At 38.8% G+C, this 18,073-nt stretch overlaps 1 protein-coding gene across 3 annotated transcripts in view; it reads left to right on the top strand.

Moving 5' to 3' along the window:
- Positions 1-18,073, top strand: part of Naaladl2 (N-acetylated alpha-linked acidic dipeptidase-like 2) — a 1,346,047-nt gene that overhangs the window by 725,121 nt on the left and 602,853 nt on the right. For 2 of the 3 annotated variants that reach the window (XM_017319681.2, NM_001326288.1), the window contains one exon: positions 5,560-5,679. In XM_017319681.2, coding sequence (XP_017175170.1) covers positions 5,560-5,679 — 120 coding nt within the window. Of the gene's footprint in view, positions 1-5,559; positions 5,680-18,073 lie in introns of those variants that run through there. The other variant, XM_017319682.1, reaches the window with a different exon arrangement.

Genomic DNA, 18,073 nt, shown 5'->3' with positions numbered 1-18,073 from the left:
TTCTTCAATATGACTGGTTTTGGATATAGTTTCTGAAAGAATATCAGGATTAAAGTAGTCCTGTTGGTGGGAGCTGGTTTTATGTAACTAAGTGCTCTTGTGGGAGGGATTTAAAGGTTTTATGAGAGCAAGAATGTGCTATCTCTCTCTCCCTTCTTCTCTCCCTCTCAGTCTCTCTCTCTCTCTCTCTCTCTCTCTCTCTCTCTCTCTCTCTCTCTCTCTCTCTCCTCCTTCCCCAACCCCCCTCAATTAGAGAATCAAGCCAAAAGGCAATCAATCAATAGAACCTGATTTTACAGGCATTTTGGTATTTTATTCTCAGCCTACAGAACTTGCAAAAAAGTAAATTCTTATTATTTAGGCTGCTGAGTCAGTAGAAGTGTGGGATGCCAATAGAACTCACCAAGACATAATGATTATCAGAGATTCTTGTTTGATAGTTCTCATACAGAACGAAACAAATCTGCAAATAATTTTACTTTGTGTCGTAGGGTAGGGATAGCAAAGTGTTGTATATGTCATAAATGTCTGTTTGGGAGGAGTGCTCTTGTCCTTACAGATGTGTGGAGGACACAGACTGATGTTAGTTGTCTTTGAACACCTGTCATATTGTTTTGGATGCAGAGTCTCTCACTGTTTCTAGAGCTCATCTATCCACAACCCTTTGTGTCAAAATGTTGCAGGGATTATCTTATTTGTCCTCAGGACTGTGGTTATAAGCTAAACTTTTTGGATGTTCACTAGGGACCTGAACTCGAGGCTTCAAGAGTATACATCAAACACTATCTCTTTGTGTGTGTGTGTGTGTGTGTGTGTGTGTGTGTGTGTGTGTGTGTGTGCCTACACTCTAGTAGTAGAGCACTTGCCCAGGGTACATAATTCCCTCGGCTCCATCAAACACTATCTCTTATGCCCTAGAAAAATGTAATTTTAAGCAGACTGACTGTCAGCACCATGAACTTTTCTTCAACCAGTGGGATCCTTTGTTAAAACATTTTTCTTGATGAAATGACTTCCAGGAGATGACTACAGAGGATCTGTGCTGCTCCAAATCTGAGTGATAAAATTTAAACAGATGTTTTCCTTTTTCTAGGCCTTAGTGTCTTTATGCATGATGTGGTACCAATATTGGATTGCTATCTGAGATGTGTATCTATACTGTGTGTCTGGCACGTGGATTTATCAAATATTATTTTGGATTGTTGTTGTTCCAAAGCATGTTTGATTAACAGCTCTGAAGCAATAACATTTTAAGGAAATCTTTTTTCACAATAAAATTAGAATACGTTTAGCAAGTGTTTGATAGCACAATATCATTTCAAAATTATTTAATTACCTTAAAATTTTATAATACTCATTACACAAGAAGACTTACTTCCATGTTTCTAAGACTTCTCTTTAACAAATACTTCGGTTTCAGAATATTCTGTTAAAGACCATGGAGACCAACCTTCTGTAGATGGTGTCATTTCACCATATTTCAATTCCAAGCTTAGCTAATATCTCATTACTCATTCCTTCTACTTAAATATTTTACTGGAATCCTCGGTTATTTCTGTGTGGAACAACTTGATCTCAACCTAGTAAAATGATTTTATTTTAATGTGCACTAATATAGAGTGTTGCCTTTTCGTTGTTGTTTCTTTAACTTTTTTTCCTCCTTCAAACTTAAATATAAGACTTGACTTCATCTCCAGTTTGGGACATAAACTGAAGACTGTGTTTCTGGTGGTCTACTCCACGATTTTCTAGCATGATAGGATAAAAACAGTGAGAAGAGAATAAGTATGGCAATAAACACACATGGAATGAAATGGTTTGGAAGTTTAGCATATCATTATATATTGATTTAAGCATCAATATATTTCAATAATTTTGGATGGTGTATGGTTTTCATTTTTCGTCTAGGTAAGTAGGAAAGATTTTCAGAAAGAACATCTTCCAAAGATAATAGATATATTTATCAACCAACCAAATCATCAAAAAACTGAGGCTACTGTAATTATTGGTATTTAGAATATATCCACAATACACATTAGCTAAAACTTATTTGTATAGTTTTATCTGTACTGAGAAACTGCTGTGAAGAGAAAAATCTCTTATATGCCAAAATCTTCAATCTGATGGGTTCTATTTAACATGATGTGATTGAACTTTCCATAGACTATTTAATAATGTTGTATTTTTCATGATTGGCATTGTTGCAATTGTGATAGACAGACAGGCAGACAGACAGACAGACGGACAGACGGATGGACGGACTGACAGACAGACAGACAGACAGACAGATAGATAGATAGATAGATAGATAGATTGATACAGATGAATAGAGATATATCATATCTATATATATGAACAAAAAGCCACCGTGAGCTTTTATCCCCCCCCAAAACTGTGAAGTTTTCCCTCAACCATTTCGAAATATGACAAATACATTCATTAATATGACCAAGAGAGTAGTAGCCTATTTTCAAATGCTGCCATTGAAGCTCAAATAGCGTGTAGCATACTAATTTAAAATGAAAAATATGAATTTCCTTTTTTAGTGTAACTATTAATATTATGTGATCATTTATTTAATCATACTCTTAAGATTATAGATCAACAGTTATTCATATAGTTATAATATCTGTAAACTAAAAATTATATTAAGGAATTGATTTTATCATATTTTATTAAGAAAATTATATTAAAAACAATTCTGACAGAAGGGTTTTAACAATTACATTCCCTGTCAAATACACTTGAAAATATAACTTACTTTCTCAGATATTGCATAATTATTTAAATACAATGCTCAGGAACTAACAATGTATGTTGAGTAATTGGAGAAAAAATGTTCGGTGCACTGTTCAACAGAACATTTTATAGTCATAGAAATATAAACTATGCACACACACACATATGAACATAAATTTTCACACACACATGGACTCTAACACACTAATATAATACACACATATGCAAACACTACAGGCACAGGAAAGAGCAGTCCTTAACAGATGCAGACACACATTATTTGGAAATAAACTAGTGAAGTTTTATAATTCTACAAAGGTAAAATACAATTTATATTAGGTAAGGTTTGATATGGGCCTTGGTGTATTAGTAAAGTTTTGAAGATGTTGATAATGTGAGAGCTAAAAGTCATGGTAAATGTTATTCATCAGCTTGTCTGAATCTAGACTTATTTAGAGGATTAAATGGACTTGTAGCCTTGAGGATGGGAGACTATGTTTACAGCATTAAGTATGATAAGAAGAGTTGCCCACTGTCAGTTGCACCTTTGCCTGGCTTGGATCAAAGATTTTGTTCTATGGACTATGGATCTGGGAATTGGCATGCATCCAATGCTTCTTGACTGCTTATAATACGTAAGAGTTTTTTTTTTTAAAACAAATTCCTCTGCTCAACGAGATTATGTAAGGACAATGTTTATGTCCTGCCTGATAGCTTAGCTTTGGTTAGAATCCCAATCCCCACTGCACTGTCTTCTTCCTCTCACCATTTTCATCATCCTGACTATGGGGAACTATGATTTTTTTAAATTTGAATTTTGAAAGAATATATTTTTTATTATGTAATCATTAGAACCTGCAACCATTATTTTAATAACAAACATTAAAGAAAGCAGAGCTGGAAGGAATTGCCTTGCCTGCCAGGAATGTCTTTGATGGGTCCTGCAGTTCAGAATTTTGCAAGAAGGAAAGAAGTAGCAGGAATCCAGACTACTGTCAGAGGTGTCATATAATCATAAATGTTTTATTTGAGAAAAGGAGGGGGCTTTTAAGAGAGAATGTTATAGGAAAAGGGTATGGTGGAATTGTGGCACAGTTTTTTGATGCTATATTTTCTTTTTTTTTAAATATTTTTTATTATTACATATTTTTCTCAATTACATTTAGAATGCTATCCCAAAAGTCCCCCATACCCTCCCCCCAACTTCCCTACCCACCCATTCCCATTTTTTGGCCCTGGCATTCACCTGTACTGGGGCATATAAAGTTTGCTTGTCCAATGGGCCTCTCTTTCCAGTGATGGCCGACTAGGCCATCTTTTGATACATATGCAGCTAGAGTCAAGAGCTCCGGGATACTGCTTAGTTCATAATGTTGTTGCACCTATAGGGTTGCAGATCTCTTTAGCTCCTTGGATACTCTAGCTCCTCCATTGGGGGCCCTGTGCTCCATCTAATAGTTGAGTGTGAGCATCCACTTACCTGTTTGCTAGGCCCCGGCCTAGTCTCAGAAGAGACAGCTATATCAGGGTCCTTTCAGCCAACAGTTGCTAGTGTATGCAATGGTGTCATCGTTTGGAGGCTAATTATGGGATGGATCCCTGGATATGGCAGTCTCTAGATGGTCCATCCTTTTGTCTCAGCTCCAAACTTTGTCTCTGTAACTCCTTCCATGGCTGATTGTTTCCAATTCTAAGAAGGGGCAAAGTGTCCACACTTTGGTCTTCTTTCTTCTTGAATTTCATGTGTTTTGCAAATTGTATCTTATATCTCGGGTATACTAAGTTTCTGAGCTAATATCCACTTATCAGTGAGTATATATTGTGTGAGTTCTTTTGTGATTGTGTTACCTCACTCAGGATGATGCCCTCCAGGTCCATCCATTTGCCTAGGAATTTCATAAATTCATTCTTTTTAATAGCTGAGTAGTACTCCATTGTGTAAATGTACCACATTTTTTGTATCCATTCCTCTGTTGAGGGGCATCTGGGTTCTTTCCAGCTTCTGGCTATTATAAATAAGGCTGCTATGAACATAGTGGAGCATGTGTCCTTCTTACCGATTGGGACATCTTCTGGATATATGCCCAGAAGAGGTATTGCGGGATCCTCCGGTAGTACTATGTCCAATTTTCTGAGGAACCACCAGACTGATTTCCAGAGTGGTTGTACAAGCTTGCAATCCCACCAACAATGGAGGAGTGTTCCTCTTTCTCCACATCCATACAGTACCTGGTGGAGAGACATAACAAATGAGCAGCATTGATATCTGGTCATGTGAGCAACTTGAAGGAGCCTCCCTTGAGGTAGTGCCTCCATGACATCCAGCTGGAAGGCATTTTCTCAATTAGTTAACAAGGGGGAAGGGCCTAGTCCACTGAGTGTGGTGCTATCCTTGGGCTAGTAGTCTTAAAGCAAGCCGAGCATCAAGGGGAAGTAAGCCAGTAAGCAGCATTCCTCCATCGCTTCTGCATCAGCTCCTGCCTCCAGGTTCCTGCCCTGTGTGAGTTCCTGTTCTAACTTTCTTTTGTGATGAGCAGCAATGTGGAAGTATAAGCTGAATAAACCTTTTCCTCCCCAAATTGCTTTTTTGGTCATGATGTTTTGTGCAGAATTGAAAGAAACCTAAGACAAGCAGTGACTAAGTTTTATCCTTGTGATCAGAGGCATCATTGTAATCTATTATTAGAAGGTAAAAATTAGGACAGAATGAGAAATACATTTAAGTTGCATTCAAGGATTTGAGTCACTGCAAACAATTGGGTGACTGCCATTACATTTACTGTAAGACTTTATTTTTCCTTCTATTTTCTCCTTTTTCAGGGTGATGTCATCGATGTGAGTTATGGAACTATGGATGATTTAAAACGGATTACAAAGTTGAAAAATACTACAAATCAAATTGCACTCCTGAAATTAGGAAAATTACCACTACTGTATAAGGTTAGTTCAAAGGCTTCTATTTGGTGATAGAGTAAATCAACTCTTTTGTGCTTGTCATGTAGGTGCTTGTAAAATGAGAGAGAGAGAGAGAGAGAGAGAGAGAGAATAAATTGAGATCTTTATGGAAAAGTTATTGATGCTCTTATTACATATGTTACCATATGCCTTAAATTGGGGGAAAACGAGTCTGTGAGCTCCTAACCAAGAAGCATACCTATGTAAAGGTCCACATCTAAAACACTGACAAAGAGAACTTGAGCTTCCTCCTCTTAGGCTATATGTAAAATTTCCAATCTGTTTTCAAAGCTGGTTAATGTCAATATATATCTTTCTTGTAGATCAGAACATAATTGACTTATACGCTTCTGTGATTAATTTATTAAACCGAAACTTTACAGTTACTGCCTGTACTCAGGAATCTAATTAAATATAATGATACAGAAAAAAAGATACAGAATTTTATTTATGATCATTTAAATTGAACTTTATTAACACTTATCCACTATATGGGTTTATATAATTAAAGCAGTTCAAACTAAATGCTGGATAAGGATCTAGCATAATGTATAGTCAGAAAGGGCCTAGAAGGTGTTGCTTCATCTTCTATATCTATTTAGAAAGAATGAGCAGATAGAATGGAGTTTTTCTTATTCAATCTTAAAAGGTTTTGGTAATTCTCAAGCCTAGAAATATTTCCATGAGAACTGTTGAATGACCTAGTAAGAAAAATGAGACCAGGCATGGTGGCAAAAAGTTTAATTCCAGAACTCAGGAGACAGATGCAAATGGATCTTTGAGTTTGGGGCTAATCTGGTCTCCTTGACCCCATGTTTCATATAAAAATGTGTGAGAGAGAGAGAGGGAGAGAGGGAGAGAGGGAGAGAGGGAGAGAGGGAGAGAGAGAGAGAGAGAGAGAGAGAGAGAGAGAGAGAGAGAGAGAGAGATTTTCAAATGTGTACAGGAAGGTTACTGGTTTCTTTGAGTTAATATTTGTCCAACTACTTTCCTGAACATGTTGACTTGCTATACGTATTTTCTAGTAGACTTTTTGGGGTAACTTATGCACACTATCGTATCATTGTGAATAGGGATACTTTGACTTCTTCCTTTCTAATTTGCATCTCTTTTATCTCCTTTAGTTATCTCATTGCTCTAGCTAGAACTTCAAGTACTATATTGAAGAGATGGGGAGAGTGGGAAGCCATGTCCTATCCCTGATTTTAGTGAGAATGCCTTAAGCTTCCCTCCATTTAATTTGATGATGGTTATTGGCTTGATCTGTATGGCCTTTCTTATATTTAGTTATGGCCCTTTGTCACCTTGATCTCTCCAAGTCTTTTATAATGAAGGGATGATCATGTTTGCTATATCATATGATTTTTTCTATATCCAATGAAATGATAATGTGTTTTTTCCTTTCAGTCCAATTATATAGTAGATCATGTGGACAGATTTCCATATGTCAGTCTACCCCTGCACCCCTGAGATGACTCATACTTGATCTTGGTGGATGATGTCTTTGATGTGTTCCTGGATTCAGTTTGAGAGTATTTTAATGACTATTTTTGCACCAATGTTCATAAGGGACATAGATCTGAAATTCTTTTTCTTTTTTGAGCCTTTGCATGGTTTAGAGATATCAGGGTGCCTTTGGTGTTATAGAGTGAACTTGGTATTGTTCCCTGTGTTCCTATTTTGTGCAATAATTTGAGGAGTATTGATATTAGCTCTTCTTTGAAAGTCTTGTATAATTCTTCACTAAAACCACCTGGACCTAGAATTTCTTTAATTAGGAGACTTTTTATGACTCTTTTATTTCCTTAGGGATTATAGTACTATTCAGATGGTTTAGGTGGTCTTGATTTAACTTTGGTAAATGATGTGTGTCTCGAAGATCTTCCATTTCACTTAGGTTTTCCAATTTTGTGGTGTACAGGATTTTGAAGAAAGACCTAATTATTCTTTGGATTTCCTCAGTGTTCATTGCCATGTCTCCATTTTCATTTCTGATTCTGTTAATTTGAGTATTGTCTCTCTGCCCTTTAGTTACTTTGGCTATGGGTTTTTCTATTTTGTTCCAAGCTGGTTAGTTTGTGGCTGCTGATGTTTTCCCTGGGGAGGCAGAATGCTCTTAGGCTCCCACAAGGACTGAAGAGCAAGCCCAGAGCTAGATGATGGCACATGTATATATAACTAAATCAGTGTCAGATCATGCACAGCTGCATTATATATATATATATATACATATATATATGATATTATTATTTTTGCTGGATAACCTTTCAAAGCACAATAAATGATTTAAAACAGTCACACATAGTTGCAGAAATCTTTCACAAGCAATTTTTTCTATTTGAGAAAAGAAATAAGTACAGTGTATACATATTGTCCTATTCTGAAAAAAGATCCCACATTTTTAGAGGTGAACCCAATGGATATTTTTTAGATGGAAATATTATAGAAAGTAGTGCTTGTTTATATATATGTGTTTATATGTCCTCTGCTTTTTCCCTCTCAGGGTGTCCAGATGCTGCTGCACACTAGGCTAGAAGGATGTAGGAGAGTCTGGAAAGGGCAGGATCTCTGGCTGGCTGTAAATGAATGTTGCATGAGTGTGTAGAGGGTGATGCTTCTCCAACAATTATTGCTACAGTTCTTTTAGGCAAAGGCCTTCTCTGGTGATCCTCATTGAAATAGCTCTCAGAGACACTTTTAGTTTGTCTAAACCTTTATTCCTGGAAGGCTTATATGTATACCCTTTACTCAGAGGGAACAAAGGGTTATATAGTTTGGGGGAAGGGGATGAAAATATCCATCCTGGGCAAAGGGCATTGATTGAAGGGTAAGGCTACTGACATGCATCTTTAGAATGGGGAGGTATTCTAAGAATCCATGGTTCAGGATCTTGGGACTTTCCTCATATAGTTGATGTACAGTAGGTCTGGCATCACCCAAAGAAGAGGAAGCCCAGTTGACAAACGGAGTCTGCTATTTTGCAAGGAGCTCAGGGCTTTCTACCTTAGCAGCAGGGTTTACTCACAGATAGGTATGAGTCTAATGTACTCAGTCTACTAATTATAAAATGTGACTTAGGGTAGATGTAGTAATTGATGATATCTCCTCCATCTTTACACTTATCTGAATCTATATATTTTATATAATTTTGTATTTTATAAAAAACTTATTTTAAAATTTCAAGTTAAGATGAGGGAGTGGTGGCTCAGTACTGAAGAACACTTGCTGTTTTTATAGCAAACCAGTGATATACCTTGCATGTCTAGCTGTAGTTTTTCATAATTTCATTCTACTAATATAGCTACATCTTGCCTCAACAATGAGTTCATGGAGTTCAAAGCTGGTTAAAACGGTTCATGACATTTCTTTACCATAAAACTTCTTAGCATATTTTGGCACTATGCATGCTAGCAGCCAGACAGGAGGCTGCTAGATATGTTCAAGCTTGAACTTTCTACTTCATGAAATCAAGCTATGTTGTGCCTTCAGCAATAAGGATCTTATCTAGTTCTGAGAACAACTCAGAACAATGGTAAGAGCCCATGTTGTTCGGAGAACTCTCAGGCCTCTTTGATGAATGGAATCTTTCTTTTTGTTGATATAATATTTCAGTTATGCTGTATATAGCAATGAGCAAAGAGTTATGCTTTATGTGAGTTGTGGCAATGGGGCTGAGAATTTATGAAAGGAAAGAAATACATTTTTCCTATTGAAACTTTTAAAAATATATAATTTTTCCCTGTAATAGGGAACCTAGATTGTTTCAATGGCAACTTTAGAATATCTTTGGGTAAAACTTATCTAAATGTTGTCACTGGGTAAGTTTAGTGTGATTGTGCATTTGAAGGCAAACTTGCTTCTCTTTTACCTCTAAACAATATTTGCCAATATTTAATTAAGAAAAATAAAAGGCAAACATTATCTTGCTCCTTCTCAAAGATGATTTTATTCACTGGGTAATTTAGTGGCATACTTCACACCTAATTCTCAGAAGTAATTACAAGAGAGCAATGCCTCCATAATTTGTAATTCTAAGATTCCTGGATGTTTCTATTTGCCATAGAAAACAGACTCATAAGTAAGCACAATAGTCTTAACTCATTGGAAAGTAAGATAGATTTTTTTCAGAATGCTTTCCCCATTCCACCAACTTAAACTATGGTTTAAATGATTTAGACAAATATATTGTATCTACAAAACACATTTTGACTTAAATATAACGTCAGTCGTAATTTACAAAAAGATGTTGAACTGTGTCATTATGACCACTTAGAAATTAGCCTTCAAGAAATAATTTAGAGGACCAGCAAGATAGTCCTGTGGTTGTAGAAACTTGACACCAAGAATAATCACCTGAGATTAATTCTCAGGACTCACATGTAGGAAGAAGAGAATCAACTTCTACTTGGTGTATGATAACATGCACATGCCACAGAAATACCTAAAGAACATTTGCACAAGAAATAAATGTAACTATGTATTTCATTTTAATTCAATAAATACATTTAAAGTGTTAATTAAAAATTAAATTAAAATAAGTAAATTTAGAACAAATATATATATTTATATAAATATACATATGAATATTTCACATTGCATTCTTAATATTTAAGTTTATCTTATGTCTTGATATTAAATGTGTGTCTAACAAACCCTTCTGTGTTGTCTAAAATTAACTGCATAATTTATAAATCATGGATATTGCCACGCTTAACTAATCACAAAGGCATTTTCTCACTTATATTGTAGTGTTGAGATTATTAGATATTGAAAACTATCAAATCATAACCAGCGACACAATGTGTGATGACTGACTTTGTTTTGCTGCTTCTACTGTAACATTACGTCTTACAATAATCCCTCAAGTTTTCATACTCACTTGCTAGCATGGAGGGTCTAGGAATTTTATTTTTCCCAATTAAATATTGCTATATACATTTGTAAAAAGAACCTAAAAGATAAAGAGAAGAAAATGTGAAGTAAAATGGAAGAATGGATAGAAAAGAAATAGAGGAAGAATGGAAATCTGGGGATAAGAGAAAAGAAGACAGGAAATTAACAATTGAGGGGGGAGGGATAGAAGAGAGAAAGGAACAGAAACAGAAACACTTTGTCCTAATATAATCCCTAAAACTATCACTATTTGTAAATGTTGTTGTAAGTTACTCTAAAATATAAAAAAACCTAGCCTACAATTTTGGAATTACTAACACAGAGAACATGCTATGGAGAAACCTTTTTTCACATTTTAGACGTTTCTATTCCTCCCATTTGTCATTGGCAAAGTTTTACATGTTTCAGAGCTTCACAGTGTCACTCACCTTGTCTCTTACTCTGTGCTCAATCGTATATTTGGTTGAAAGAGTAAAATAGAACAACATGCAAAATTACACCAGAAAATGCTTACAGCTTACCAGCAACTCACTAAGACTGATGCAGTCTACCATTGGACTAAAATCAGAACCAATCACAAGGAAGAGTTAGGAGAAAGATTAAAGGAACTGACAGGGATTACAACCCCTAAGAAGAATAACAGTAACATCTAACCCAGATACCTAAGAGCTCTCAAAGACTAAGCCACCAACCAAACAGCATACATGGGCTGAACTGTGGCCCCTGGCATATATGTAGCAGAGGACTACCTTTTCTGTCCTCAGTGGGAGAGGATGTGCCTAATCCTGTACAGACTTGATGTACCAGAAAAAGGGGATGCCAGGGTGTTTGGGCTGAGGTGTTTGGGTGGGTAAATGTCTCACAGGGGTGGGTGGGGGAGCACCTTCTCAAAGACTAAGAAGAGAACTACAGAGTTATTATCAGCCTCAACATCAAATTTCATTGTAAAAGTATATCAATAAAAAGATCAGCATGGTATTGACACAAAAGAAAGCATGAGAATCAATGGATTTGAGCTGAAGTCTCATACAGGAATCTACACACCTGTGGACACATGATATTTGTTAAAGAACCCAGAAATTCATACTAGAAGAAGGCAGCATCTTCAACAAATGGTCCTGGGCAAACAGGATGGCCATTTATATGATCTAGAAAGATCCATCCTTATCACCCTGCATAAAACTTAACGCCAAATCGATTCAAGACCTCAACATAAAACCAGACAATAGTAAATGTAATAGAAGAGAAAGTGCATGATAACCTTGAGCTCATTGGCATTTGAGATTTTAGTAGAACATCATTAGCACAGGCACTAAAATTCACAATGAATAAAAGGGACCATATGCAATTTAAAAGGTGGGCACTACCATTTGGATGAAGTGGCCTATAAGATGAGAAAAGATTTTTACCAACTACAAAACTAATAAAGGTCTAATATTCAAAATACTTAAAGAACTCAAACTACGAATCAAGAAAACAAACCAATTTTAAAAACTGAGGTATAATGAAGGAAACACAAATACATGAGAAACACTTGAAGAAATGACAAACATTCTTATCCATCAGGGTTGGTAAACAAAACTAAATTGAGTTTTCATATCATACCTGTCAGAATGGCTAAGATCAACAAAACAAGTGAGTGACAGGTCTTACTGGCAAGGATGTGGAGTAAAAGGAGCATCAATACCTTGCTGTTGGGAGTGGTAATTTGTATAGCCACTATGAAAATTAGTGTGGTGGTTCTATGGGAAGATGGATAATCAATCTACCTCAAGATCCAGCTATACCACTCTTGGGGATATTGCTAAAGGATGCTTCATCCTACGCTGGAGACACTTGATCACCCATGTTGTTTACCACACTATTCATAATAGTCAGAAATTGGAAATGACCCAGATGTGCCTCAGTAGACGTAAAGATCAAGAAAATATGTTACATTTACACAATGAAGTATTATATGGCTATCAGAAAAAATTACCTCATAAAATTTGCAGGCAAATGAATGGAACTAGAAAAACTCCTGAGTGAGGTACTAAAGATCCAGAAAGACAAATATTGTATATATTTGCTTATATGTGGATATTAGCTGTTTTTTCTTACTTTTTATTAGATATTTTCATTATTTTCATTTCAAACATTATCCGCTTTCCTAGTTTCCCTTCTGAAAATCCCCCAACCCCTCCCCTCATGCCCCTACACCCCAACCCACCAACTCCTGCTTCCTGGGCATTCTCCTATACTGGGGCATATAATGTTCACAGCACCAAGGGCCTATCCTCCCATGGATGACCGATTAAGCCATCCTCTACTACATATGCAGCTAGAGCCATGAGTCCCACCCTGTGTTTTCTTTGATTGTTGGTTTAGTTCCAGGGAGATCTGGGGGTACTGGTTAGTTCATATTGTTGTTCCTCTTATGGGGCTGCAAACCCCTTCAGCTCCTTGGGTATTTTCACTAAGTCCTTCATTGGGGATCCTGTGCTCTATCCAATGGATGGCTGTGAGCATCCACTTCTGTATTTGCCAGGCACTGGCAGAGCCGCAAAAAGGGACAGCTATATCAGGCTCCTGTCAGCAAGCTCTTCTTGGCATCCACAATAGTATCTGGGTTTGGTGGTTGTTTATGGGAGGGAACCCCAGGTGGGGCAGTTTCTGGATGGTCATTCCTACAGTATTTGCTCAGAACTTTGTCTCTGTAACTCCTTCCATGGGTATTTCATTCCCCCTTCTAAGAAGGATCGAAGTATCCACACTCTGTATTTTCTTCTTGAGTTTCACGTGTTTTGCAAATTATATCTTGGGTATTCTGAGCTTCTGGGCTAATATCCACTTATCAATGAGTGCATACTGTATTAGTCAGGGTTCTCTAGAGTCACAGAACTTATGGATAAATTCTAAATAGTAAAGGAATTTATTGATGACTTACAGTCGGCAGCCCAATTCCCAACAATGGTTCAGTCGCAGCTGTGAATGGAAGTCCAAGGATCTAGCAGTTACTCAGTCTCACGCAGCAAGCAGGCGAAGGAGCAAGAGCAAGAGCTAGACTCCCTTCTTCCAATGTCCTTATATTGTCTCCAGCAGAAGGTGTAGCCCAGATTAAAGGTGTGTTCCGCCACACCTTTAATCCCAGATGAAAGGCGTAGCCCAGATTAAAGTTGTGTTCCTTAAACTCGGAGATTCAATCTTCTGGAATCCATAGCCACTATGGCTCAAGATCTTCAAACCAAGATCCAGATAAGGATCTCCAAGCCTCCAGATAAGGGTCACTGGTGAGCCTTCCAATTCCGGATTGTAGTTCATTCCAAATATTGTCAAGTTGACAACCAGAAATAGCCACTACAATCCACCCCTTGTCAACTTGACACAAATAATATCTCATGTTCACATGAAACAATAATAAGTTTGTAAATACGCCTAACATGATATAACTATTCCTCATACAATCGCAAACGCATTTGTAAATTTACAATGGGCATTCATATTACTTTATAATCCTCGTTTCTGCAACTGGTTACGTGGCCTTAATTGGTATTTATAACTACCTTCCTCTACTACCCATTCTGTATTTCCTTCTCCTTCAGCCAGCACCTCAGCAGGTCTTGGCTCTTTTCCTGGAGGATTGACCCATACCTTCATTCCTGATGGGTCTGCATCCTTTGTCATCCTGCTTGGATTAGGCTGTTGTAGTTTCCCATTGACTTTAATCACAGGACATGGTAGTACTAAGAGACGCCCTAAGGGATCTCCTACACTCCAGACATAATCTTGCTTACCACCATTGTGAAGAGGTAATCCAATTTCCCCATGGTAATCTGGATCTATCACCCCTCCTAACACTGTTATTCCTTTTTTAGCCTGTTGGTTTAAGGGCATTAGAAGCCCAAAATGACCAGGGGGAAGTCTGAGCTTCCAGTTCAATGGAATGTTTGTTGTAGCTCCTGGTAGGAGCATTCCCCTCTCTGGAGCCAAAACTTCTAGGCCAGCAGAACCTAGAGTTATGGGGACAGGAAGCAAAAATTTTCCTAGAGGGTCACAAGGAGTGATAGTAAGTGGAACTATTCCCTTTTCCACCCCTTGATTCCTGGACCCATGAATCCTGGCTATGGGTGAAACTGTACCATATATCGAGCGCTGATTCAAAGCATATACTGCCTTCTGAAGAACTCTACCCCAGCCTTCCAAGCTGTTACCACCTAATTGGCGCTGTAACTGCGTCTTCAAAAGGCCATTCCATCTTTCTATCAGACCAGCTGCTTCAGGATGATGGGGAATGTGGTAAGACCAGTGAATTCCATGATCGTGGGCCCACTGTCGTACTTCTCTGGCTGTGAAGTGAGTTCCTTGGTCAGAAGCAATACTGTGTGGAATACCATGACGATAGATAAGGCATTCTGTCAGTCCGTGAATGGTGGTTTTAGCAGAGGCATTACGTGCAGGAAAGGCAAATCCATAACCAGAATAAGTATCTACTCCAGTAAGAACAAAACGCTGTCCTTTCCACGAAGGAAGTGGTCCAATGTAGTCAACCTGCCACCAGGTTGCTGGCTGGTCACCTCGAGGAATGGTGCCATATCTGGGGCTCAGTGTTGGTTTCTGCTGTTGGCAGATCTGGCAATCAGCAGCAGCAGTAGCCAGGTCAGCTTTGGTGAGTGGAAGCCCGTGTTGCTGAGCCCAAGCATAACCTCCATCTCGACCACCATGACCACTTTGTTCATGTGCCCATTGAGCAATGACAGGGATGGCTGGGGAGAGAGGCTGATTGTCCACAGAACGGGTCATCTTATCCACTTGATTATTGAACTCCTCCTCAGCTGAAGTCACCTTTTGGTGAGCATTTACATGGGACACAAATATCTTCACATCCTTTGCCCATTTGGAGAGATCTATCCACATACTTCTTCCCCAGATGTCTTTCTCACCAATTTTCCAATTGTGATCTTTCCAAGTCCCTGACCATCCAGCCAATCCATTGGCTACAGCCCATGAGTCAGTGTATAATCGTACATCTGGCCATTTCTTCTTGCAAACAAACTGTAATACCATGTGTACTGCCCGAAGTTCTGCCCACTGTGAAGATTTCCCTTCACCTGTGTCTTTCAAGGTTGTCCCAGAAAGGGGTTGTAATGCTGCAGCTGTCCACTTCTGGGTGGTGCCTGCATAACGTGCAGAGCCATCAGTAAACCAGGCTCTAGTCTTCTCCTCTTCGGTCAGTTGATCATAGGGAACACCCCATGAGGCTATAGGTGCATGCTTGGCAGCAGATGGCATTGTAACAGGAGTAGAAACCATAGGCATTTGAGCAACTTCTTCATGTAACTTGCTTGTGCCTTCAGGACCTGCTCTGGCCCGATCACGTATATACCACTTCCATTTGATAATAGACTGTTGCTGTGCACGTCCCACTTTATGACTTGCAGGGTCTGATAGTACCCAGCTCATGATGGGTAATTCAGGTCGCATAGTGACTTGGTGTCCTATTGTCAGACGTTCAGTTTCCACTAAGGCCCAATAGCAGGCCAAGAGCTGTTTTTCAAAGGGAGAATAGTTGTCTGCAGATGATGGTAGAGCTTTGCTCCAAAATCCCAAAGGCCTTTTCTGTGATTCACCTACAGGGGCCTGCCAGAGGCTCCAAACAGCATCTCTATCAGCCACAGACACCTCAAGTACCATCGGGTCTGCTGGGTCATATGGTCCAAGTGGTAGAGCAGCCTGCACAGCAGCCTGGACCTGTTGAAGGGCCTTCTCCTGTTCCAGGCCCCACACAAAGCTAGCAGCTTTCCGAGTCACTTGGTAAATAGGCCTAAGTAACACACCCAAGTGAGGGATGTGTTGTCTCCAGAATCCAAATAGACCCACTAAACGTTGTGCTTCTTTCTTGGTTGTAGGAGGGGCCAGGTGCAATAACTTATCTTTCACCTTAGAAGGAATATCTCTGCATGCCCCACACCACTGGACTCCTAAGAATTTCACTGAGGTAGATGGTCCTTGAATTTTGGTTGGATTTATTTCCCATCCTCTGGTACGCATATGTGTTACCAATGAGTCCAAAGTGGTTGCTACTTCCTGCTCACTTGGTCCAATCAGCATAATGTCATCAATATAGTGCACCAATGTGATATTTTGTGGAAGATCCAAACGATCAAGATCCCTTCTAACTAAATTATGACACAGGGCAGGAGAGTTAATATATCCTTGAGGCAAAACTGTGAAGGTATACTGTTGGCCTTGCCAACTGAAAGCAAATTGCTTCTGGTGGTCCTTATGGACAGGTACTGAGAAGAAGGCATTTGCCAGATCAATAGCCGCATACCAGGTGCCAGGAGATGTGTTAATTTGCTCAAGTAAGGAAACTACATCTGGTACAGCAGCTGCAATTGGAGTTACTACCTGATTTAGTTTTCGGTAATCAACTGTCATTCTCCATGATCCATCTGTTTTCTGCACTGGCCAGATAGGAGAGTTAAATGGAGATGTGGTGGGAACCACCACCCCTGCATCTTTCAAGTCCTTGATAGTGGCAGTAATTTCTGCAATTCCTCCAGGAATACGATACTGTTTTTGATTCACTATTTTCTTTGGCAGAGGCAACTCTAAAGGCTTCCATTTGGCCTTTCCAACCATAATAGCCCTCACTCTACAGTTCAGGGAACCAATATGAGAATTCTGCCAATTTCTGAGTATATCTATCCCAATTATACATTCTGGAACTGGGGAAATCACCACAGGATGTGTCCGGGGACCTACTGGACCTACTGTGAGTCGGACATCAGTCAAAACTCCATTAATCACCTGCCCTCCATAAGCCCCTACTTTAACTGGAGGGCCACAATGTTTCTTGGGATCCCCTGGGATCAGTGTCAACTCAGAACCAGTATCCAGCAGACCCCGAAAAGTCTGATTATTTCCTTTTCCCCAGTGTACAGTTACCCTTGTAAAAGGCCGTAGGTCCCTCTGGGGAAGAACTGGAGAAAGGGTAACAGCAAAACCTTTGAGTGTCTTATCAAGATCCTTCCTCAGCGGAACCTGGCCACCCCTTCATTCAAGGGGTTCCGGATCTGCAAACTGTCTCAAGTCTGGAAATTGATTCACTGGCCGAGATTGCTGTTTACCACGATCTAATGTAGCCTTTCTTTCATTTGTTTGAGAATTTTTCTGCTTATACAGATCAAACAAATATGCAGTAGGCTTCCTATGTATTTCATTCCTGGAAACACCATGATTGATTAGCCAGTACCAAAGGTCCAAGCGAGTCATGCCATTATAAATTTCACCTCTCCTGTGCTGACCATTACTGGGTATGTTATTATAAACATTCTTTTGTCTACGCTGTCCATTATAATAACTAGGATCACCTTGTCTCCGGCGATTCAATGCTGCCACCTGGCCCTTGTTACCTCGGGATCCAACTAAACCCAGTGAATTTAATTCATCTAATTGAGCAGAAGCATCTCCAATGCTAAGATCTGGCACAAGGAAAAGGGAAAGA

Source organism: Mus musculus, chromosome 3 (genome assembly GCF_000001635.26).
Source record: "Mus musculus strain C57BL/6J chromosome 3, GRCm38.p6 C57BL/6J".
NCBI lineage: Eukaryota > Metazoa > Chordata > Mammalia > Rodentia > Muridae > Mus > Mus musculus.
Note: the sequence above shows the minus strand (reverse complement) of the source record. Positions and strands in the feature narration are given on the sequence as shown.